The sequence below is a fragment of the Schistocerca americana genome, chromosome X, assembly GCF_021461395.2.
Source record: "Schistocerca americana isolate TAMUIC-IGC-003095 chromosome X, iqSchAmer2.1, whole genome shotgun sequence".
Classification (NCBI taxonomy): domain Eukaryota; kingdom Metazoa; phylum Arthropoda; class Insecta; order Orthoptera; family Acrididae; genus Schistocerca; species Schistocerca americana.
In genome coordinates, this window is record NC_060130.1 from 899,466,853 (window position 1) to 899,493,522 (window position 26,670).

Below are 26,670 nucleotides of genomic sequence, written 5' to 3' on the forward strand. Positions count from 1 at the left end.
CATGCAAATATATTCGTTTGGTTTTTCCGTATATTTCTTTACTAAGCCCTTACCCTTTTTCTCAGGTGAACTTATTTCTGATTAATCTGAAGAATCTATAGTTGGCTTTCTTAAGTTTGCTAAATATATACATTTTTAATTTCAAAAAATTTGAAAATCTAAATTCTTTCTATATAAATAAAAGCAAAACCAAATGAGCATTAACATATTTGATAATACTCTATTAAATGACCATAACAGATACAGTAATTTTTATGCAGAAGTGTTCACTAAATTATCAGAGCTGAAAAAAAAACTAAACCTTACAACATTTCAAAGCCGAAATTTTGATAACTAGATATGAAGAAAAAGTTGTAATACTTTTAGATAACAGATATGAAATTACTCTTCCAGATCGTTATACCAAAATCTTTTTAGAAGATGATTAATTAGAAAAAATTTGGATTAAAATTTATTTATTGAGGTTAAAGAGAAAATAAAGATCATTCCACTCATGTTATTGAATTTCCATAAATTTCAGAATTTTTTTGAAATTTTGTTTTGTGGATATTAAATTTTAATTGAATAAATTTGTTTCGTAATGAAATAAAATTTCGTTTGTGGATATATAAATTTTTAAATGGGGGAAACAGCGAAATTAAAATCTTGGTTTTAATGCTGGGAATTTTTTAACAAATATGTCTTTTGGTCAAGAATCGGTATACATGTACTACTTACATGACGGAAGACACAATTGTTGTAGTCATCTTTTGTTCTCACTGTGCACTCAGAACTAAAAAGAGCAGTGTGATGCGATCAAAGACGTGCAAAGATTCATTGGATTTTCACTGTGGTTTTCATTTTGCGCCCGATCAGATCTTAATTTCAAAATAGTCGTCAAAGTTGATGCACAGAAGAATGGGAAACTGTCGTTGTATTCAAAAGAAGAGAGACCATGGCTGTTGTATGGGATGCCATACTTCATATGTATAACCAGCCATGTTTATCATTTACAAAACATAAAGATGTGTTGGCGGTGTCTCCATTTTTTCGTCAACACCACAGGGGTTTCTACAATAAACTTTGCAACATCTGACCCCAAGGATGGAGTTCTGTAAGAAACAGAAATCAATACAGAGAGATTTTTTCTTGATTTTAATTTTGTTCTTCTCTTGTAAAAATGTAAAAGATATGAAAAACGGTTTGTGTAGACTACATCTTGCTAGTTAAAACATTATTGCTATATTTCTGTACTTCTATTATCACAAATTAAACGTAGAGCCCCAGTATTAATGGCACTTGAAACAAAAACTTTCTTACTGGTATTTAGAACCAATCAGTTCCACAGTATAGCACCTAGGATCTTCTTTACAAATTATGTATTTCCTAATGTGTCTCATTATTTTTTGCAGTGATGAGGTGAGCACCATAATTCTCAGCTACTGAAATACCTTTTCAATTTGTTAGACAAAAATAATTTATGTAGAAGAAGAGCTGCATTGTTTTTTGATGCGACCTGCGACCGTAGCAGCAGCGCGGTCCTGGACTGAAGCGCCTAGAACCGCTCGGCCACAGCGGCTGGCAGATTAAGAGGGTTGCACAGGTTAGACTAACATGGAGAGCTGAACAACACAAAACATGTCTTCGGGTAATACTTCCGTGCAGAGAGTCCGTGGTTGGGGTCCTCACATTCTAACATTCTGCGTGGTGTCTGTTTGTTCTATATCGTGTCTCCCTACCACTTCGTGCAACGATGCTCTGAGTGTGTTTTTTAGGGAATTGACTAGTTTGAACCTGGGACCTGTTGCTGGTAAGGAGACGTCAGACCACACATGACATGTAGAGTTCGGAAGAGTTCAGTGAGACTAGCGATGATATAACCAAATACTTAATGATTTCAGCGTCAGCTCCACTGCACTCCCTGTAAAAGAATCTTAATACTAACTAAACTTAGTGGAAGGGGTTCAAGGCTTTCCTATTTTTAGTTAGCAGTTAGCAGTTAAGTTAACCATTGGAAATTTTATTCTACTCAAAAAACATTGTTTATAAATTGCACTATTGATAAAAGGAAATGTTTTAATACAGGATGATAAAAACCAACTGCATTCATCAAAAATGTGAACGAATATTCCCTGAGTGGCTTTCCAAGTTCTACAATGGATTGAAGGATGACCTATGCCATATCACATCTATAATCTAGGTTTAAATTAAGTTTCACAAGAGAGAAAACTATCAAAATGGTCTACAGTGACTCTCAATTATCTTTAATTACTTATCTAACTTGTCGTAAACTACAGTGGCTGATGTGGCTTCTCAATAACTATATAACAGAAAAATCATCGCGTTTAAGATTTTTACTTCAAGTGGCAAATATGAACACCATGAGCTTTAATTGACGATCGACACTAGTATTACGCAAAAAGGGGGTGTAACAGATGAGACTTCTGCAGTTCTGAGTGAAGCTTTATGCGCTGTTATGCAGCATCGCGTGCGTTCATTACCTTATCGGTGTTCGTCAGGGGGCAGTGGACAGCACAGCTCCGCTCACCTCGCTGTCTCGGAAGCAGCTCTCTCCTAACTTCTCCTTACTACAATTTACCGAAGTTGGTTTAAAAAAACTATCTGGCTGTGTTTTCATCTGACCAATCAGGGTCTCAATGTTAACCTTAAGCTCCGCCTACAAAAATTCTGTCCATCCAATGAGAAACGTTATACTTTTCGTGGTGGGGCAATGTTTTTAAAGTTTGCAACGTAACAGAGACGCGAAAAAGTCTCACGCTAAAACTTGCAGCTGGTGTGGTCCTTTTAGTGTTATCGTAAGATCTATACTGTTCTTCTGGAGGGCTCTATCTTTTAACATGGGCTGGGGGTTGGTCCTAACGTAACAGAGACGCGAAAAAGTCTCACGCTAAAACTTGCGGCTGGGGTGTGGCCCTTTTTGTGTTATCGTAAGATCTATACTGTTCTTCTGGAGGGCTCTAGCTTTTAACATGGGCTGGGGGGTGGTCCTGACGTAACAGAGACGCGAAAAAGTCTCACACTAAAACTTGCCGCTGGGTGGTCCTAGCGGTTAGCTGGCGACGTGGGTGTCCATCCCTTATCATAGGGCCTTCTCGCTTAACACGGTTCTGCTCTCGGCTTCTGTTCTCATTTCTCCCCTCGGAACTGCGTCTGTCTCACGGTGGGAAGGTATGACATGCATTTAGGCATTCTTGTGTTAGTCTGTGGTATTCCATTTGCTCACTCGTTTATTCGGAGCTATGTGACATACTACTGGATTTGCTTATCATGTCAGGGTTTTCATGGAAAGTGTTGGATTTGCCTGACACCTTACAACATGATAAATGTATAGCATGTCGCAGGAGGTACAATCAGTATTCAAGGGTATGACAGGAATGACCAATCGAAGCAAAAATGTATAGTGAACTTGGGCTCTAAAATACACACCTTAAGAAGTTATGAGCAGCTCTTCATCTTCAATACCGCGAAACAAATCTCCTGTACTGCAAGAGCTTTGCTTTCCATATTTTTGGAGGAGATAGTACGGACCAAACCTTGAAAAAATTGTGTGGTAAACACGGGCTCTATAATGCATAAATTAAGAGCTATGAGCAGTTGTTCAGTAGAAGAGATGTGTTTCACAGTAGCGAAGATGAATGAGGGCTCGTAGCTCTTAAGGTATGCATGTTTACCAGACATTTCTGCTTCGAGTGATCGTTCCTGTCACATTCATGAATGCCGGCCGGTGTGGCCGTGCGGTTCTAAGCGCTTCAGTTTGTAACCGCGTGACCGCTACGGTCGCAGGTACGAATCCTGCCTCGGGCATGGATGTGTGTGATGTCCTTAGGTTAGTTGGGTTTAATTAGTTCTAAGTTCTAGGCGACTGATGACCCCAGAAGTTAAGTCGCATAGTGCTCAGAGCCATTTGAACCATTTGAACATTCACGAATATTGACTATTCCTTGTGGGATACCCTGTGTATTTCGCAATACTGAGTATTAAGCAATAATACGGACTATTTGAATTCAGTATTGACCGTTCGCGCAATATACTGGATAACACAGCAAAGCTTTAAAAATTGTACAGTGTAAGGGTGATGTCGCGCAATACACGGCAGTACCTGCCGAAACAGAAAGTAGTTCAATTTCCTCCGAAACAGTTTCCGCAAAGAACCGAAAAAAGGAAATGACAAAGGATCAGAATCAGAAGTGTTGATATTTGTACTGTAACAGTTCTTAGTATTAACAAATAAGCTCACCTCAGCTGTCCAGTGAGCACAAGTTTACTTTCATGCAACAGTTGTTACACCACAGACATAAGATCACGGAAGATTTCAACCAGTAATCAGTAAATAATTGTTTTATCCCATTTACAACAGCTGTTACACTACGGAAACACATAGAAAACAGCACATGTACGCGATAAATTACACAGTTCATTTGTTAAATGTGTAATTAGTCTTTGTTGCGGTTTACGAATCTATACTGCCTCGAATAAACCTCTGCTCCACTGAAATGTTCACGAGAGGCTTCCCGGACTTGCTTCACCTGTTCTGCGTAATGTCTACTTGGTTACGCGAGGCAAGGAACTCAGCCGCGCGGGATTCGCCGAGTAGTCTGGGGCGCTGCAGTCATGGACTGTGCGGCTGGTCCCGGCAAAGGTTCGAGTCCTCCCTCGGGCATGGGTGTGTGTGTTTGTCCTTAGGATAATTAAGGCTAAATAGTGTTTAAGCTTAGGGACTGTTGACCTTAGCGGTTAAGTCCCATAAGATTTCACACTCACACACAAGAAACTCAATCGCAATACACATGTGTTTCACATCGTCGAGCGCCGACGTGTTCGCCATTAATGCAAGTTCTAACTGACGCTTCCAGAAAGTAAATATTGCACAATATAACTGTGCCGTTCGCAGCTTTGAATAATATTGGTTAGTATACTAATTCTAACTGAGGCTTCCACAAAGTAAATATTGCACAATATTACTGTACCGTTCGCAGCCTTTGATAATATTGGTCAGTATACTAGTTCTAACTGACGCTTCGAGAAAGTAAATATTGCGAAATATTACTGTGCCGTTCGCAGCCTCGGATAATATTGGTCAGTATATTACGCGTGTGAGGGTCGCTTCAAACTATTTACTAAAATTTGGCCCCCGTCTGCGAAAGACATCTTCAGAGATACAATTGGCCGCTACCACACTAAATAAGCGAAAGAGCCAAAGAAATTGGTACACTTGTCTAATATCGTGTAGGGCCGCCGCGAGCATGCAGAAATGCCGCAACACGACATGACATGGACTCTACTAATGTCTGAAATAGTGTTGGAGGCAATTGAGACCACGAATCCTGCAGAAGAGTGTTCTTGGAGCCACTCTGTAGCAGTTCTGGACATGTGGGGTGTCGCATTGTCCTGCTGGAATTGCCGAAGTCCGTCGGAATACACAATACACATGAATGTTTGCAGATGATCAGACAGGATGCTTACGTACATGTCACCTGTCAGAGTCGTATCTAGACATATCAGGGGTCCCATATCACTCCATCTGCACACGGCCCACACCATTACAGAGAATGCCGGCCGGAGTGGCCGTGCGGTTAAAGGCGCTGCAGTCTGGAACCGCAAGACCGCTACGGTCGCAGGTTCGAATCCTCCCTCGGGCATGGATGTTTGTGATGTCCTTAGGTTGGTTAGGTTTAACTAGTTCTAAGTTCTAGGGGACTAATGACCTCAGCAGTTGAGTCCCATAGTGCTCAGAGCCATTTGAACCATTTACAGAGAATCCCATCAGCTCGAACAGTTCCTTGCTGAATTCTAGGGTCGAAGGATTCATGAAGTTGTCTCCATACCCGTACACGTCCATCCGCTCGATACAATTTGAAACGAGACTCGTCCGACCAAGCGACAAGTTCCAGTCATCAACAGTCCAATGTCGGAAGGGTTGCACTTCTGTCACGTTGAACGATTCTCCACAGTCGTCGTTGGTCCTGTTCTTGCAGGATCTTTTCCAGGAGGCGAGGATGGCGGATTCCTGATATTCACGGTACACTCGTGAAATAGTCGTACGGGAAAATTCCCACTTCATCGCTACCCCGGAGACGCTGTGTCCCTTCAAATGTGTCTGAGCACCATGGGACTTAACTTCTAAGGTCATTAGTCCCCTAGAACTTAGAACTACTTAAACCTAACTAACCTAAGGACATCACAAACATCCATGCTCGAGGCAGGATACGAACCTGCAACCGTAGCAGTCGCGCGGTTCCGGACTGAAGCGCCTAGAACCGCTCGGCCACCGTGGCCGGCTGTGTCCCATCGCTCGTGCGCCGACTATAACACCACGTTGAAACTCAATTAAATCTTGATAACCTGCCATGGTAGCAGCTGTAACCGATATAACAACTGCGCCAAACACTTGTTGTCTTATATAGGCGTTGCCGACCTCAGCGCCGTATTTTGCCTGTTTACATGTCTCTGTATCTGAATACGCGTGCCTATACCAGTTTCTTTGGGCTTCGGTGTATAGCAGAGAGAGGAGGTAGGTGGCTGTGCAGCTGGCTTGCCCGGGCCGCGGCTGCGCCGTGTGGATGCGGGTGGCCGGGGGCCGCGAGTGTAGGCCAGGCACGCGGCCTGGGGTCAGTGGGACACAGGCTGGTCCCGGGGGCCAGCTCTGCCCCCACCTTTCTCCAGCTCCGGAAGGACACCACGTAGGAGATCGCCGCACTGTAAGCAGCTCTGTGCCTCGCAAGAGAACATTCTCCCTCTCGTACGGCAAACAAAACAATGTCGAGTGCCATAAAACAAATATTGGCTCTGCAGGAAGACCTGCACATCACTGACGACTGCTGCGCTACCTCACTATTAATACTCAACGGAAATAAACGCCACGTATTAAGCATAAATGGTAGTAGATGTCAGTTACCGTTCGATTATTACACTATAAGCAATAAATTACTGTAAACAGTGATACAGTAGAACCTCGCTAATCCGTTCCCTAGGAGATCGGCAGCATAGTCGCAACGCAAAGAGGTCGGAATATCAGAGAAACACTTTTATAAACCCATAACATCACAATACACTACAGTAAAATTTTGATTTTCACCTCGAAATACGGTCTGAAATATTGTACCGTTATAAAACAGTAAATAAACGAAAAGAAATCGTCGATACACAAAAAAATATTACACGAAAGTGTAATATACAGTAGTGCCAGTACCGTTTAAAAAGTCTGTATCACACAGTAAGATGATGTTACTATGACTGAAAGCCCGTATGTACCATATTATAGTACTGCAGTGACACACAACTGCATCATTTTGTGCAGGAAGAGTTCTTATATGGAAGAAGCATTTTATAGTTTAAGCCAGATTCATGGATATTATACACTAGATCAAAAATCAGCTTAAACTCTTTTAGCTACATTTTCATATTTCGGAACAAATTCACTGGCAGCTGTTTCATCTACATCTACATCTACATGATTACTCTGCAATTCACATTTAAGTGCTTGGCAGAGGGTTCATCGAACCACAATCATACTATCTCTCTACCATTCCACTCCCGAACAGCGCGCGGGGAAAACGAACACCTAAACCTTTCTGTTCGAGCTCTGATTTCTCTTATTTTATTTTGATGATCGTTCCTACCTATGTAGGCTGGGCTCAACAAAATATTTTCGCATTCGGAAGAGAAAGTTGGTGACTGAAATTTCGTAAATAGATCTCGCCGCGACGAAAAACGTCTTTGCTTTAATGACTTCCATCCCAACTCGCGTATCATATCCGCCACACTCTCTCCCCTACTACGTGATAATACAAAACGAGCTGCCCTTTTTTGCACCCTTTCGATGTCCTCCGTCAATGCCACCTGGTAAGGATCCCACACCGCGCAGCAATATTCTAACAGAGGACGAACGAGTGTAGTGTAAGTTGTCTCTTTAGTGGACTTGTTGCATCTTCTAAGAGTCCTGCCAATGAAACGCAACCTTTGGCTCGCCTTCCCCACAATATTATCTATGTGGTCTTTCCAACTGAAGTTGTTCGTAATTTTAACACCCAGGTTATTAGTTGAATTTACAGCCTTGAGAATTGTACTGTTTATTGAGTAATCAAATTCCAACGGATTTCTTTTGGAACTCATGTGGATCACCTCACACTTTTCGTTATTTAGCGTCAACTGCCTCCTGCCACACCATACAGCAATCTTTTCTAAATCGCTTTGCAACTGATACTGGTCTTCGGATGACCTTACTAGACCGTAAATTACAGCATCATCTGCGAACAACCTAAGAGAACTGCTCAGATTGTCACTCAGGTCATTTATATAGATCAGGAACTGCAGAGGTCCCAGGACGCTTCCCTGGGGAACAGCTGATTTCACTTCAGTTTTACTCGATGATTTGCCGTCTATTACTACGAACTGCGACCTTCCTGACAGGAAATCACGAATCCAGTCGCACAACTGAGACGATACCCCATAGGCCCGCAGCTTGATTAGAAGTCGCTTGTGAGGAACGGTGTCAAAAGCTTTCCGGAAATCTAGAAATACCGAATCAATTTGAGATCCCCTGTCGATAGCGGCCATTACTTCGTGCGAATAAAGAGCTAGCTGCGTTGCACAAGAACGATGTTTTCTGAAACCATGCTGATTACGTATGAATAGATCGTTCCCTTCGAGGTGATTCATAATGTTGGAATACAGTATATTCTCCAAAACCCTACTGCAAACCGACGTCAATGATATAGGTCTGTAGTTCGATGGATTACTCCTACTACCATTCTTAAACACTGGTGCGACCTGCGCAATTTTCCGGTCTGTAGGTACAGATCTATCGGTGAGCGAGCGGTTGTATATGATTGCTAAGTAGGGAGCTATTGTATCAGCGTAATCTGAAAGGAACCTAATCGGTATACAAACTGGACCTGAAGACTTGCCCGTATCAAGCGATTTGGGTTGCTTCGCAGCCCCTAAGGTATCTACTTCTAAGAAACTCATGCTAGCAGCTGTTCGTGTTTTAAATTCTGAAATATTCCATTCGTCTTCCCTGGTGAAGGAATTTCGGAAAACTGTGTTCAATAACTCCGCTTTAGCGGCACAGTCGTCGGTAACAGTACCATCGGCACTGCGCTGTGAAGTTATTGACTGCGTCTTGCCGCTTGTGTACTTTACATACGACCAGAATTTCTTCGGATTTTCTACCAAATTTCGAGACAATGTTTCGTTGTGGAACCTATTAAAGGCATCTCGCTTTGAAGTCCGTGCCAAATTTCGCGCGTCTGTAAATTTTAAGCCAATCTTCGGGATTTCGCGTTCTTCTGAACTTCGCATGCTTTTTCCGTTGCCTCTGCAACAGCGTTCAGACCTGTTTTGTTTCGTCAGCAGACAGCTTCTCGCTGGAAATGGTTATATTTTAGAATCTCGTGCAGTTTTTTCCACCGTTGAGGCCAACTTTCACTCGCTGTAAACACTTCATTTTCATTGTATCCGTCTAATTTTTCATAGAAAAAACAGTGCCTTTTCTTTTATGACTGATCCAGACAACAGAGTACCTTTTCGTCTCTCCTGTTCAAATCACACCCACAAAGCATTACCTAGAATTTCACTTTTAAGCTTCTTCAAAGTCCTGCGTTTTCAATTATTTCTCATCATCAATTATCATTGTATGACTTTCAAGAGTTCTATCTCTTCTCCAGTCTTTAACATTATTATGCCAACCCTACCTCGCCGGCCGGAGTCGCTTAGCGGTTCTAGGCGCTACAGTCTGGAGTCGCGCGACCGCTATGGTCGCAGGTTCGAATCCTGTGATGTCCTTAGGTTAGTTAGGTTTAAGTAGTTCTAAGTTCTAGGGGACTGATGACCTCAGAAGTAAAGTCCCATAGTGCTCAGAGCCATTTGAACCATTTTTGAACCAACCCTACCTCACTTGCAATGTTTTAAAGAGACTGGCCTTTGTCTTACCTTTCATGCACTTTAAATTTCTCCGCTAAGACAGCGTTGCACGTTTACGTTTAGTTGATGCCATAATTTAGTTTTACACACTTTAATATGTAAGAAGAACACTGTCAGTAATTTATAATTCAAATGCGCGCTCAATAACACTTATTGCTCGAGTTAGAAACAAATTATTTCGTACTAAAACTCATCGAACTCCCGCGCCTATCATCGGTAAGTTACTTACTGATCCATATCGCAGACGCTGAGTCATCGACAATTGCAAAGAAATACCGAAAGTGGCATGGCCGGACTGCGCGGGGACACAGACCATCCGATGTCGGATTAGCGAGGATCTACCGTATCTGTAAAACACCTAAGGGAACGCCCATTAATCGCGTGAAGTGGGGGAACCGCCCTCCCTCGAATGTGGGGTTTATCCTATAATTTTAAATAATTAAATTTATTTCATATGTTCATGTTTTTGCTTCACTAAAAATACCTATAAGATTGCTCAGAATTAATTTTATAAAACAAAATGTGTACGTTAGAAAAATGGATATTCTCTGAATGTTCTCTGTCATTTGGCACTTTCAACACAATTAATTAAACTCGTTATAGTGCACCTTAAACGTAGTTATCATTTTCGCATCCAATTTCACAGAAAAAATGTAATACGTAGAATTGGAAAGTGTATTGAACAGTGTTTTTAACACGTTATTAAAAACAGTTTATCTTAAATACGGCACCCTGATATGTATTCGGACGGACAGACAAACAGACAGACAGATTTATTGATATATACATTAAATGTGATTGAACTTTATCTACTTCGTGCACGAGAGACAACGTTCTATGTGATTTCCGTTGAATTGAATGATTACGAATCTCTTCAATCTCTTGATTTACGAGTATATGATCACTAAGAGAATTCTGGACTGTGAACTTCAGCTTACCTTCCTTCGACAGACGATTAAGTTCTCGGTATGCCGCTTAACATACGCACTTAACATGGTATGACCGCATAAAACTAGATGTATCTCACGTACTCTTATAATAAAAAAATAACTGAATACTGCGTGCATAAACAGACGAGCCCTACTTTGAATCTAATGCTCTACTTAGCACCTCACAACATGGGTTCATGTCCACCTTTCTCCACCCAAAGCAGTTCAGAGCTTGGTACCAAAAATATAAAATCGTTTCGAAGATAAAGAGATATTCTGTGTAACACTATTGGACCTAAGGAAAGCATTTAATATGGTCCCTAAAAATATTCTTCTCTGATAATTCCACGACTGTGGAGTGCAGTATCACTTTTACAAAACGAAATAGTCAGTGAAGATAAATAATCAAATGTCAGATTATCTACCGCCTACGAAATGTGTACCTCACGAATCTGCTCATGGACCTTTCCTATTCATTATTTATATAAATGATTGATTCACAGATGTGCCTCGCGGGCAGATGACACAACACTGATCACATGTGATACCAACCTTGAAATCGCGTAACACAGTGTGGAGGTATATGTAGTACAGAAAAATGACAGAAAAACTGAAGACATCATATCCTGTCCGAATTCTTACACCCCTGACAGTAAAACAGTCGAAGTCTTAGCATTTCACATGGATCAAAAACTCACCTGGGATACCTACACAGGGGAATTATACGACAGACCAGCAGTTATCATCCGTCTGCTACACAAGCTGAGGAGCAGTGTCAGTAAACAGCTCCTATTATACGCATATTTCACATTAGCCCACTATCATCTGAGTTATGGATTTCTACTAAGGGGTGTTCAAACAGCAAAAGGAAGCTATCAGGTACAGTTCAGGACCTAGCTCACATGAATAATGTAGGGTTTATTTCAATCATCTTAATGTAATTTTCATGACAGTTCCTAGTCTGTACATCTATTACTGCCTTGTCTTTATTAAAGGAAACCTAAATATGAGCTAAGGAGGTCGATCGATTCTTGAGTATTTCTCGTTATTCTGGGACTATTAGCAGGCTGGGTTATTAGAAGTAACACAATATCCAACAAAGAGCGACTCGTTTCGTCGCCGGGTCGCGTAGTAAGCACCACAACTTCATGGAAGTGCTAAACGAACTCCAATAGCAGACTCTACGAAAGAAGCGTTGCGCATCTAGAAGTGGTTTACTGTTGAAATTCCGAGAGCATACGCTCCAGTAACAAAATGGTAATATATTACTTTCTCCCGCATACATATCGCAAAATGACCACAGTGAGATAGCCGGCCGCGGTGGCCGAGCGGTTCTAGACGCTTCAGTCCGGAACCGCGCTGCTCCTAGGTCGCAGGTTCGAATCTTTCCTCGGGCATGGATGTGTGTGATGTCCTTAGGTTAGTTAGGTTTAAGAAGTTCTAAGTTCTAGGGGACTAATGACTTTAGATTTTAAGTCCCATAGTGCTTAAAGCCATTTGAACCACAGTGAGATAAACAGAGAAATTAGAGCTCATACAGAGGTTTACCGACAGTCGCTGTTCCCACACAGTATTCGCGAGTGGAAAAAGGAAAGTGTGCAGTAAGAGAGGTAATGTAAGTATTCTCCGCCACCAGGTGGCTTGCAGAGTATGGACGTAGATGGATATCTGAGCCTAGAAATTTTTTTGGCCGGTTGTGAGACAGTCGAACGTAGCAAATAAACAAGGGGCGTTTAATAAGTAATGCAATACATGTTTTTCAGAAGGCAGGTTGGTTTTATTCAGGATTCCATTACACCATATTATTCCATACTCTTTTGGATAGAAAACTCTGTTTTTCAGCCTAATCTCTGTTCAGTGCGACGGCCTTACGCCACCTGACTGGGAAGGCCTGTATCCACATGGCAACACTCTACTTGTCAATGTCGGAGCCAACGTCTTGCCGCATCAATAACCTCCACATCGCCCACGTACTGCTTCCAGCGGAGTGCGTCCGTTATTGGGCCAAGTAAATGGAAGTCGGGAGGTGCGAGGTCCTGGCTGTAGGACGGATGAGGAAGAACAGTCCAATAACGTTTTGTGGGCGAATGTGTCAGCGCTATCAACAGAGACGTCCAGTTGAGAAGCGAGGTGGTTGATTGTATTCCGTCGATCACCTCGAATAATAGTCAGCACGTTCCAACAATCCAGGAGTCACGGCTATGTGCGGCTGGGCGGCACGTGGGAGATCGGAGAGGTTTGCGCGACCTTGCGATGATGACAGACGCCTCGCTCAACGACTCACCGTGCTTTTGTTCACTGTCAGGTCTCCGTAGATATTCTGCCAGCGCCTATGAATATCTGCGATGCTCTGTTTTTGCGCCAAGATAAAGTCAAAGCCAGCTCTCTGCTTGGAAAGCACCTATGTTAGAGACGCCATTTTGAAGGTTACGTATAGCGCCGCCAGCTAACGGAACTTCATGAAACTATAGGAGCTGAAGCGGGGATATTCCTCGATGTCCCATAACGAATTCTACATTTTTGCAACTGAAATTAGCCGAGAAAAAAGTGTTGCATTACTTAACGAACACCGCTCGTATTACACTCGTATGAAAGTCTTGCTATCAGGCTGGATGGACTTGGTTATACGAAATTTTTCATGAAAGGCGTGTTTTAAAAAATTGTTCAAATGGCTCTGAGTACTATGGGACTTAACTTCTGAGGTCATCAGTCCCCTAGAACTTAGAACTACTTAAACCTAACGAACCCAAGGACATCACACACACCTATGCCCGAGGCAGGATTCGAACCTGCGACCGTAGCGGTCGCGCGGTTCCGAACTGTAGCGCCTAGAACCGCTCGGCCACCCCGGCCGGCAAAGGCGTGTTTTAGCAACTTCGCAGAAGATTATCCGTAGGGTGTCCGCCCCCGGTAGCTGAGTGGTCAGCGCGACAGAATGTCAATTCCAAGGGCCCGGGTTCCATTCCCGGCTGGGTCGGGTGTTGTGTTGTCCCATTCATCATCCTTTCATTCCCATAGACGCGCCAGTCGCCGAAGTAGCGTTAAATTGAAAGACTTGCGCCCGGCGAACGGTCTACCCGACGGGAGGCCCTAGTCACACGATGTTTATTTATTTATTCGTAGGCTAGGCACATGGTTGACTTCGGTTTATTTGGAGAGTTCTGAGAAACTGTACCGCATCGCTAAACGAGACTGCAAATAGAACGCTTGTGAAATTCCATTCTCGAGTATTTGGGATCCCCACCAGGCAGGATTAAACGGGTACATCGTTATTCATGAGTATCTCAAGGCTTACAGAAGACGACTGCACGGAATCTATAAAGCAAACAGAAAATACACATACAGTGGATAGAGCACCTCTTCAAGTTTTTAACGCACGTTACAGGCGATGAACACGGGCGCCGTTTGTGACACGACAAACGTCCATACATCACTGAAGTCGCAGACACGAATAGGCTGGGAAGGAGCTACACAGCACGCTTTGGAAATCAGTTCATTAGGATGCCTATCTGCAGGCGCGAGTTAGAATTTTTTTTGGAGATTTGTGGTAAGTTCCTATGGGACCAAACTGCGGGCGTCATCGGTCCCTATGCTTACACACTACTTAATCTAACTTAAACTAACTTACGCTAAGGACAACACGCACAACCATGCCCGAGGGAGGACTCGAACCTGCGACGGAGGCACCCGCGCGAACCGTGACAAGGCGCCCAAGACCGCGCGGCTACCACGCGCGGCCGCGAGTTAGACTGATGGTACACTACACAGCAGATGATTTGTTTACATGTTCTCATGTACCGTCACGCCTGATTCCTAGTGCAACTATGCCACGGCGGGTATTACGAATCGAGAGAGATGCTCTATCCATTTTCTATATGTTTCTATATTTTCTATCGGTTTTCTATATGTCTTATGGTTTTCACGTAGTCGTCTTCCGAAATCCCGGACTTACGAGTAACCCTGTACATCGAAGAAATTCAGAGGCGCTGCTAGACGTGTTGATGCGAAACCTTAGAGGAAAGAAGACGGTCTTTTCGCGAAACGGTTTTCAGCAAGTTTAGACAGCATTACTGACAGACGGCAGAACCATCCTGCTACCTCCAATCATCTTCTCTCATTAGAAAAAAGCAAGAGAAAGTAATGATCACACAATGGCGTGAGTGAAACCGTCTATACGTTCTACCAAACACATATACTCACCATGCTTTCTTTATGACTATTTTTTCATTCTGTGACTATCGTTCCTGTAATAGCATCACAGTCTTTAAGTGCTCTCTCATAAACGACGCCCTGGAAGAGACAATTTCTGTGTCTGGCCAGGGTGTCTAAAATACGCTGCATGACGAAAAAAAATGAAGCATCCAGAAGAAATGGTCGGATGTCAATGTAACTTTGTAAATGTATACACCATTGGCGGGTATTTAAATAATTAGGTTCGCAGTTCCCCGCGAGAGGCAGAACGGTTCAAATGGCTCTGAGCACTATGGGACCTAACATCTGAGGTCACCAGTCCCCTAGAACTTAGAACTACTTAAACCTAACTAACCTAAGGACATCACACACGTCCATGCCCGAGGCAGGATTCGAACCTGCGACCGTAGCGGTCGCGCGGTTCCAGACTGAAGTGCCTATAAACGCTCGGCCACACCGGGCCGGCAGCAGAACGGTCGACGGGACGTTAAACCCTAATATCCTTTCCTTCCTCTCTCTGTTCTCTCTGGCCTAGATGCATGCGCTGATTCGATTGGGAAGATTGTCATAAAGCCGTTAGTCGTGTCCTCAGGCAAGCTCGTACTTAATGTTTACCTGCCGACATCGAGGTCATTACACCATCCTACTTTACAGAGCAGACAAGACCCCGAACCCCAAGTTCTGTGAAGAGTCATGGATGTCCAACCATTTATCGCCTAGTGGTGGTTTCACAGTCCTTCTACCTCTTTCCGTAGGTGCTCACGACAGGAGCTCGTGAACATTTGACGAGCTTCGCCGTTTTCGAGGTATTCGTTCACAGGATCTGCGTATAATAACCTGCCCTTTGTCAGTTGCTTATCTCAACGAATTTCCCCTTTTGCAGCCCATATGTTCGCTAGGGTGGTCCCTCGTCCGTGTATGCTCCGATTACATACGTTTGTTACCGCGTCACGTGCCCGCAACGCCATCAGTTGGCATCCAACGTCGCGGTGGGCAGTGTCATAATGTTTTGGCTCATCAATCTATATCTTACGGACAGCCGGCCACGGTGGCCGAGCGGTTCTACGTGTATCAGTCCGGAACCGCGCGACTGCTACGGTCGCAGGTTGGAATCCTGCCTCGGGCATGGATGTGCGTGATGTCAAATGGTTCAAATGGCTCTGAGCACTATGGGACTTAACTTCTGAGGTCATCAGTCCCCTAGAACTCAGAACTACTTAAACCTAACTAACCTACGGACATCACACACATCCATGCCCGAGGCAGGATTCGAACCTGCGACCGTAGCGGTCGCGCAGCTCCAGACTGTAGCGCCTAGAACCGCTCGGCCACTCGGCCGGCATTGTGATGTCTTTGGGTTAGTTAGGTTTAAGCAGTTCTAAGTTCTAGGGGACTGATGACCTCAGATGTTAAGTCTCATAGTGCTCAGAACCATTTGAACCATTTTCTTACGGACACAAGAATTATCTGCCATTACTCCATAGACATTTCACTGAAAGTGTCTCCAGCAGAGTTTACTACTTACTAAATACATCTGAAGTGTGGTGTTGCAGTTTTATTCAAACTGTAAATTCTTTTGCTAATCAGTGCATCTTCGTGGACTGTGTGATGGAATGTCTAGTACAGATAGGTGCGGTAACTTTTATTTAAGACGGCTTCACGATTACTTAATGCTCTGCTAAGTGACTGTTTGCCAGTAACTTCAAACAAGTTGTATATTACAAAAGAGCTGTAGAATTGCACGAAATTACACCTCTTTTCTGCTAAGTCTGTTGGAGCTGTCACTCGGCGGGTCCCATACAAGTCTACAACATACAAAATGTACCACCACGCTCAGTGTGGAAAACGGCAGCACATCAGCTAAATAAGTAGATAGTGATTTTAATTTGCGCTCGGTCGTTAAAATGGCTGGCCAGGCAGCGGCGCGTGGCACTGCGTTCGCTTTATTGGCCTCGTTGGCCTGTAAATATTGTCACGATCGATCCGAGCTACCTAATTACTCACCCATCACACTGCAGTTACGCGCAGCAGTATTTTCTGTACTATCCAGACGAGAACACCGCTTAAAACGACTTCATAGCCCTTTTACCTTCATTTAACACCCTTTCTTTACCGACAAGTTCCTTTAACAATATTTGTTCACTGTGAGAACCGAAATACAACTGGAGCTGTTTCCTAAACAGGACGGAAATTTTTGCAAAATGACGCAACCGAGTATCTGTTTCCTGTTTTAAAATGAGAACGCTTCCACCTATGAAATGAAACCATAGAGTACTGCGTCTAAGCTAATATTGAGCGATATTATAACACCGGCCGTGTCATTAGTTCGAAACGGAATATTACGATCGAGTCTCATGCGAGTTCTTGAGTGTAGTATGCCCATGCCAGCTGGGTAGCCATATCGTGTGGATGGCTTTGATGCTTGCTTGTGCAATGTGTCTGAGTTGTTAACGGGAAACAAACCGGCGCTTTCCATTTACACCGAGCGTCGCGTGAAAGACGTGATGAGCAGTATTTGTTTGGACTAACTCCAGCTCCACATTCCAAAAACGAAATTGCAAACATCTGCCGAAACACCAGAGAAAATTTGCCTGGCGATTCTTACGAGGGACTCTCTGTATAGTTCGACCAATTTGTTGGGCCTTGCTTTTTGTAAAAAAAATTATTTCCAGTCATGTGGAGCCTGTACCTCCTTCCGGAGAGGGCTGATAATTTTGTGGGGGCTGTTAATAAAAGGAAGTTTATAGAACTTCCATAAACCCGTGTCTACACCATCACTTCCAGGAGCTTCTAGCTTTTTCATTTCCTTGTGCTTCCTTTAATTTCTTGTAAGCTGAGTTCTGCAGAACTGGGTCAGCGATAAAATATTCATTATTTTCTTCATGAGAGCTATCTACTGTTGGAGCATTCGGTAGTTTCTTTACGTATTGTTTCCATATGTTAGAAGTTTCACTTCCTTATTTTACCAATATGGCATATGGTCTTTTACGAATGGTACAAACTTTTTTATAGTGGTGGTACAAAACTGTTCCGATTCCATACAGTTACTAGATTATGGAAATAATATTTTCAAAAACACCTGTGACTGATCATTTTGCGATCGTCGAAGACTAACGAACCGAGTCCAGACGAGAAATAACAGCTCTAAATAATCACACTGCATTCACCTAATTTGACTGTCATCTCAGCACGGAAGTAAATGACATGCTAGACATCCGCGTATTCCATATACGCCAGTTTGCTGTTCTCTATGTATCGCGACTCATCACTCAATAAAACCACTTTCCACTGTTCCAGAAATCAGTTATACAGACTGTATGGCTATTTTAGAAAGGAGTGAGTAGAGGATAATGAAACAGGTAAATAATGCTAATAAACATAGACCCGGAAATCAAAGGTTTCCCCGGTACGATGTATGCATAACTAGTCATGCCGATATTACCGCACTGTTAATATCTAACGCTACGTTCATTTCGAAATACCACAAGTGAGGCGTTAATAGGGAACAGAGAAACTGCCCTCTTTTGATTTTATCATCATAACGGATACCTAAGTATAAGTAAATAGCGTTTCGACGACAAATGTATCGGTCGTGGCTTGCCTATATCATGGTCTTCCACAACCCACGACTTCGACCCGTTGGAGTTTTTTTGTATTTGGATATTTAAAAACTTTGGCTCATTCAATCGATGTTGGTAACGTCGATTAATTCCAGCAACGCATTGTGGATGGCTTTCAGTGCACGAACACGCCTAGCATTTTTGAAAATGCAGGGGCATCAATGAGGAGACATGCTGAAGCTTGGCTTCATATGAACAGGGGTTATGTGGACCACTTGTTTAATAATATTGCCTTCAAGTATATATCTGCAGTTTGTATCCTCGGGGACTCAGTTACAAAGTGCTCATGTAACCTGTCGTAATTTGTCGTGTCGGGGAAACCCAGGGCCGGCCAGAAATTCTGCACGCGTGCGGTGCTCCTGCACATGTGCAACTTCCGGGTCACAGCGTGCACGCAGCAGCCGTCAGCGTTCATGTAGTGCATGTTTCTACGCAGAGATGTCGCTTTATCCACTTGCTGGGATACTCTGTACCGGCGCATTCTAGTGCTCTTTCCACAGCTTGCAAGCCAACCATGGGAAGGTATTTCGCGTGTTAAACATTTAAAATACTGTCACAGTCTACTCATTGAGACATCTACTTTTATGTTAACAGTTTAACCCAGTAAGACATGTAATACAGTTAACAACCGTGGGTTTTTATTAAGCAAGCTTGACTGACGGCAGGTAAATACGCGTAATGTTTTTGAGCTAGTATTTAAGAAAGAGAGCACTTAGCGACTTCCAACGCGCATATGACCGCGTATGGCATTCCGGTCTCCTCTTCAAGCTCCAAACCTTCGCCCTTCCCATTAACTACGTTCGTCTGGTCGGTTCCTTTCTCTCCCGCCGTCCTTCCCATGTCACCATCCATAACACCGATTCCTACACCTTTTTCCCCTCCGCCGGTGTGCCCCAAGGCTCCGTCCTATCCCCCCTTCTGTACTTGTTGTACACGGCGGACATGCCGCCGCCGTCACCCCCTGTCCACCTTCTCCAGTTTGCCGATGACACCGCCTTCCTTGCCCTTGCCCCCACCCTGCGACGCTCCCAACGCCTTCTCCAATCCCATCTTGACCGGTTCACCGCTTGGTGCAACCAGTGGTTGCTCAAGGTCAATCCTTCCAAAACCCAGGCGATCATTGTAGGCAAAACCACTCCCTCCTTCCGCCTCCTTGATTTCTATCTCACCGTTTATGGCCGTCCCATCGCTCTCACCCCCACCCTTAAGTACCTTGGCGTCACCCTCGACCGTCGCCTCTCCTGGACTCCCCATCTCCAGACAATCCAAGCCAAGGCACGTTCCCGACTCCGTCTCCTCAAGCTCCTTTCCGGCCGAACGTGGGGTTTGGACCCCTCCACCATCCTCCACACCTATAAGTCCCTCATCCGCCCTATCCTCTGTTACGCCCATCCAGCCTGGATCTCCGCCCCCCCTTCCTTTTATAAATCCCTCCAAATCCTTGAACGCCATGCTCTCCGCCTTGCCTATCGCATCCGTCTCCCTTCCCCCACGCGGATCCTGTATGACCTTATCCCCTTCCCCCACCTCCTCCTCTTCCTCGAAAGGATACGAATCCTCTACACCTCCCGTAAACTCGATCCTCCTCACCCGCTCGTCTCCCCGATCCTCTCCCACCCCCGCCCGCTGCCGCGCCTGTACTCCCATGTCCCACCCGGTCTCCATCTCTCCACCCTCCTTACCCTCTCCCAAGGTGGTTTCCGCCAGCTCCCTCTCCCTGATGATGTCCTCGTCCCCTCCATCTACCCCTCCTATCAACTTTGACCCTGCCCCCCCTCCCTCCTGGTGTCCTTTCCCTGCGGCACCCACCCTCCTTTCTCTTCCCTTCCCTTCTCTCTCCTTTTCCCCCATCCCCTCCCTCCACCCCTCTTCTTCCGGGCTTCCCCTCCCCCTTCCTCTCTCCCCCCTCTTTCCCCTGCCCGTGGCGTCCCTGCTCTCCCCTCTCGCTTTCCCTCTCCCCCTCCTCCTCCTCCTCCTCCTCCTCCTCCTCCTCTCTTGGCAGGTCCCCGGACTCGCACACGCATCGTGAACTTTCGCGCGCCGGAGATCATCGCCCTCGGTTTAGTGTCTGTGCCGTCGTGTCTGTGCCTCAGTGTTTTTCGCCGTCCACGCTCCTTCGTTCACGTGTGTCATCTACCTCGTCAGTGTTTGTGCCCAGTGCCGACGGTTTTTCTTGTTTGTTTCGTCAAGTGTGAACGGCTTCATGTTTTTTAACTATTGTATCTCCTGTTTTTTAACCGCCATTCTGTTACTTGTCTGTCTCCCTTTCTTTTTTCTTGTACTGCTTATGGCTGAAGAGCGGAGTACACTGTTCCGCTGCCAGCCCACCTTGTATGGGGTGTCCAAATTACAATAAAGAAAAAAAAAAAAAATTAGCGACTTCCAACGAACCTTATTCATGATTTCAAATAACATTAAACTAATGCAAGGTTTCCTATAACTAATTCTCGGTGCCCTCAGTTACACCCACATAATTTCTGTCTCACTGACCTCTGAACATAATGATAACCGCAGACCTCTCGATGATCACCTGTTATTTCAATAGCATTATTGCTATATCTTTCGTCAGTTCCGTCTGAAATCTGCGTAATAACCGACAGTTGATGAATGTTATGTTTTATCGACTTCAGCTGAGCGTAGCCCTTCACACATTAAAAAAAGAAAAAAACCTAAATGTAAGTATACATTGAAACAATCGGTTTAATGACCAATTTTCCTCTTGCTTGTACCACATAAACAGGGAAGTGGAGCCGCCGCCGTTCATTTAGGACACATGTCTAATAACAGATGTCGCTGTCGCTCCCTGTCGCACACGTGCGCACATGTGCAGCACTTCCGCACGTCTGCACACTGTGCACCGTGGTTTCCGGACCTATGTTAATTAGGATTATTTGCTTCCTTCATTGTCCTCTACTCCTCCCCCGCCCCCTTTCGTTTGTACTCGAAACAAGCGCCCTTACAGTTGTATGCGACATCTTGCATTCGTTCTGGTGATCTGTGACCTCTGGACAGCTGCGCGGCCATGAGAACGGAAATGTACCGCCTCTTAAGAAGTCTGTCTGTGCCTGACCTCTCTGGTTGAGCAGTAATGAATATTCTCTACGGTTCATAGTAGGCACCGGTTGGTTATAATTAATGCACAGCTAGTCGCGGAGGTCCAGTGTGGACTGTAATTATCGTACATCAGAGAAACTTGATAGATATTCTAATGCTGTTAATGCGGAACCGATTTACACTGAAAAAAGTTAGTTCCAGTTTCGGTCACCAGGTGCAAATCTGACGCTGTACAGCATATAGCCGACGTCTACGGCGCTCATATTGAAACAATTGTGCAAGCGGCGGTTATTAATAAAATCAATATTATGTCTTTCTCACTTTTTCCTGCACATCTCCTGTTAGTAATCCACTACATACGGAAATATTTACATACGCGTTTCGTGTATACACAGAGCCAGATTTGCACGTGGTGGCTAAATTGGAACCAATTTTTTTCCAGTGTTCTTCGGTTCCGCGTTAACGCATTAGAATATCTACCAAGTTTCTCTGCCGTACAATAGTTACAGCCCACACTACACCTCTGTGAGTAGCTGCAAATTAACTATAACCATCCGGTACTGTTGGCGACTGGACTGCACAGTAGCCTTACAATTTGGTGGTCGCCTACCGTTAATTTATTAGGCCTACTAAGGCTTCGACATAATTTAGCGTTTCCCTGCCTGTTTCACAATAACTTCGTTGACTAAAATTCTGGCCGCGTGCAACCCTGTGAAATCTTTCTGACACAATAACCTAGAGAGGACGCCTAGAATTACGCCCTATTTGACCTTACGCATTTGTCACCTTGGATTTATTGACAAGCTGCAAGACAATGATGTTAACACATTGCGTCTACTTCTGTTTAATTCCGAATGCATAGCCGGGCGTCACATAGTGGGATGTCCAGAGCCTATTGAGCTCAAATTCTATGACACCTTACCAAGCAGTCTTTTCCCAAAACTAGCACAAACACAAATTATAAGTGAGGTTCAATTCAGTTGCTTGTAGAGCTCTGTGATGTTTTCCTTAAAATTACATGCTCTGTATCTAAAAGGATTCGTTCTTTATGAGAACACAACTTAATAATTATTTAAACAACCGGTTACAATTTTCTATGCTCTTTCATGTTTGTGGGATAAAGTATAGCACTTTCATTGAAAGAAGAACTGATTTTCGTCCTTATTTTTTTGGTCATAAACATACTCCTGGAATAACAGAGTATTCATCATAAAGTTCTGAGTATATGCCTTATTACGCAATATATAGAAGAATTCCTTTCGTTTGTAAGCTATTTACTTACCAAACGAGGTTTTCAACATTTATCTTCATACATGTGGTACATTATTTGTTTGCTACACAGTACATTTCATAAAAATTTATATTTTTGAGAAAGCGTCGTGTTAACAAAATGTCTGACTATTCATATATGCTTTGCTGTGTGCGCATTTGTAGAGAGGGTGCATTAAGTGGAGAATTTTTCCAGAGGAGTGTACAAAATTGCTGGACAACAATTTGCTAGATCACTGTCTGCTTCCTGACGAATTACATACGTGCTCCAGCACGTCTTCGCGGAAAAGCAAAGTCATGCGATAAGTCGCTTAGCTGTCCCGAAAAGTGGCTCTATATGTAGACTGTGGCATTAGACAATTATTTTGTAAGGACTTACTTTACAACGTAGGTCTAGTTCTCTTCTGTTCATGGGGCGGCAGCGAACCACCACTCTCACGCATTCTGCCATAGCCGACACCATGAATCGCCTGTGACAACAGAATGAGTCCATATTAGAACACAAAATATAACATCGTATTTCCATAGTTCCACTCTATGCAACAAGATATTAAATAACTCTTTCGCCAGTTTTGACAACAACTATTATGAAATAATCTCTCCGAGACAAAAATTGTATTTTCAGTAACATTGTTTATGACTTGTTAAGAATTACATTGTAAAATAGCTAAGCAAGAGTATTCACAGTCTGAAGTAATTTAGTGGCGATTGTTATTTTCAGCGAATATTATCGTTAAATGTAGTTAATAATAGAAAGCTACTACATTTTTTCCTTGGGAAATAGCAGCAAATGTTCTAAAGTCTCCGATTTTCGTCATTCTGTATACTGGGATTTTTACGAATTTTACGACTCTTTCAAGTAATTTAGCTCCTCGCCTATGAAGTGGGTAATTTATGAATTCAGATGTTTGAAACACATGATCACCATGAAAAGAGTAGCATTTATTTACCGACATTTTCTAAAGTTGATAAACGTCGCTTAATACGTTTTAACTTATTTAACGGAAGGATTCTTACGTACGTCCTTCATCTATCACAAAATAGCAGTTCTTGTTATCGCTAACCAGTTGTCGAAGACAGACGGGCGAAAAAGTGTTAGTGAGCTGAACGAGCTATTGCGTAGTTGAGTGGCCCCCTGCTGACCTCTGGTGCTGCTGCACTAACCTTCCACACTGGAACGCGCATGTCCAGTCGCCAATCAATCAATGTCCAGTTACGAAACTATCACGAGTCTAGAGCTGCTACAAGATGTCAGACTTAAGTCACGCAACCGGTTGCTCTTGCTAATAAATTCATCTGTTGCCATAACAAAAACTCTCTAAAGTCCATTTTACGTCCTTTTAATAGATGGGACGTTCACATTAATAAAGGTCACAATTTTATTATGATTAAATTTTGTTTTTGTGTTGATTAAGGTGATAGAGATTTCAAGAGTTATATTTAATGTGCTATTTTATTGCGGTTATGGGAGCTTCTAATGGTGTGTGAACAATTGCCGTTATATTATAATGCTGAACGTTGCATAAGTATTTTTAGGGAAGAATAGGAAATACCTGTAGTCAGACATTTCACGAACGGGTTTAAATTTAACAAACATACGGTCAACAGTCTGGAGAAAAGCTTAAAATGAGAATGGTGATGAAGAATTATATCAAATTTTCGAAGGAAGAATATTTTACGTGGTAGAGAATCAGCAGTTAAATGAACTGAATGTTACATGTTGTTAACGCCAGAACCAGTGACCGAATACGAAAAATGAGTACGTACAGAATTTCAGAATACGCGTATCAACAGCTAACACCTACAGCTATTTATCGATGTGGATGAGAGTACGATTTTTAGCCAATGCAGGTACGCAATTATACCAAGTAGTCATAATTATAGTGTAGCTACCCACAGAGCTCCAGTACGGGCTGTAATTATCGCGTGGGAGCGAAACTTTACACTAGAACTTCGTAGGCATTACTTTTCACCACGCCCTCGTAGAACGTCTTTTCCATTTATTAGCCATCGCTTCTGCGATGACTTGAAAGAAATTGTTTGGTACCAGTGCCTCTCTTCTATCATGTTTTCAAATTACGGTGAGTGTAGCTGCCAATAACTTGTAACATGCAGTAGCAACTTCCACGATCAACAGCCAATTAGGTTGTCATAATTTACGTCTGGAGCACTTCGATACGTTAACAGCGGTCAATATTTGAATAAAATAACAGTTTGTGAGCGAACTTTCTCCAAACTACAAACAGGAAAATTTTATATGGAACACACCTTTGACCATGAGTCTTTCTGTACGTCATTCCACTGTCGCAAACTTTCGACGAGCGAGAAACAAAATGTAGCGTTGAATAAACAATATTTTGTAATAATTGCAAGTGACAAAAAATCAGATACCATCTTCATGTCTCAAAAAATTCGCGTGTTTGGAGAAAGCAGATCTGTAACGTAGATTCTGTGTATTACAATTCGCTTGATGGTTTCGCAAATCTTTCTATGGGAAGGTCAACTTGACTTAAAGCTTCTCATGACATAGGCCTAACATATCCGTGTACACTGCTGCAGTCTGTAAGTGTACGGAGAATGGTTTACGACAGCATTTGTTTTCTTTCTCAAGGAGGCTGAGAGAGATAACTGTTTATATTCCTGCATCTTTTCACTTATTTCACTGGATGTATCATTATGACTGTATGTATTAATGGTGTAGCGTAGGATATCGGAGTCACCCTTGAAAGAAAACTGTCAAAATTTTAGAAAGGGTGAAGCCGTTCTTCTCGTTTCAGTTCGTTGTCCATGTTGTTTTCGTATGTCTGTAAAATACTGGAACTGTGGTAATCAGTGTGATTGCTGGAAATTATTAGTAATATAATCAGTTACTTTTTTACGTTTTATTACTTTCTTACGAAATCTTTTGAGGAGAAATCTTGCTATTTTCAGGTGTATAGTAATTTATTTTGCATTCAGCTTGCATTGCTTATGTGTGTGGTGTTTCAAGTTGTTTACATTTGTCTAGATTAGAAAATTATTAAATGGTTCAAATGGCTCTGAGCACTATGGGACTCAACTGCTGTGGTCATAAGTCCCCTAGAACTTAGAACTACTTAAACCTAACTAACCTAAGGACAGCACACAACACCCAGCCATCACGAGGCAGAGAAAATCCCTGACCCCGCCGGGAATCGAACCCGGGAACCCGGGCGTGGGAAGCGAGAACGCTACCGCACGACCACGAGATGCGGGCCAGAAAATTATTAAAACTTTTTGTTATTTAATATTATAGCGCTTCTTAGCTGGGAAGTTTTTCTATGAGCGCTTGCACTGTAGCCAAGAAACACTCTCCATAAGCCGAGAACACGTTCACACACAACAGATTCGTTGACAATTGTGTGTAAACATCTCATATATCATAAGATCTGTTTTTTATGTCAAAGACTGCACAATGTATAACACCGAGTTCAGTGTGTATTTGTTGCTGAACCGTGAGCCTGCTTTTAGCTGTGGTTTGCTATAGCATTTGTCTTTGTCATACGCTTTGATGCTTTTATTGCATCTTTTTCATACACAATAGGCTGAAGGCAGGTTCTCACCGTCCAACCACTAACAATATTTGATGTGCATCCCAAATAAAACGGGATTGGTTTCCCACAACACAGATAATTGCTTAAGTACTAAAAATTTCTAAAAAAAAATAA

At 43.2% G+C, this 26,670-nt stretch overlaps 1 protein-coding gene across 1 annotated transcript in view; it reads right to left on the reverse strand.

Moving 5' to 3' along the window:
- Positions 1 to 26,670, reverse strand: part of LOC124556381 (osmotic avoidance abnormal protein 3) — a 373,479-nt gene that overhangs the window by 275,097 nt on the left and 71,712 nt on the right. The window contains exon 2 of the mRNA XM_047130344.1: positions 23,364 to 23,454. Coding sequence (XP_046986300.1) covers positions 23,364 to 23,447 — 84 coding nt within the window. The 5' untranslated portion in view covers positions 23,448 to 23,454. The remainder of the gene's footprint in view (positions 1 to 23,363; positions 23,455 to 26,670) is intronic.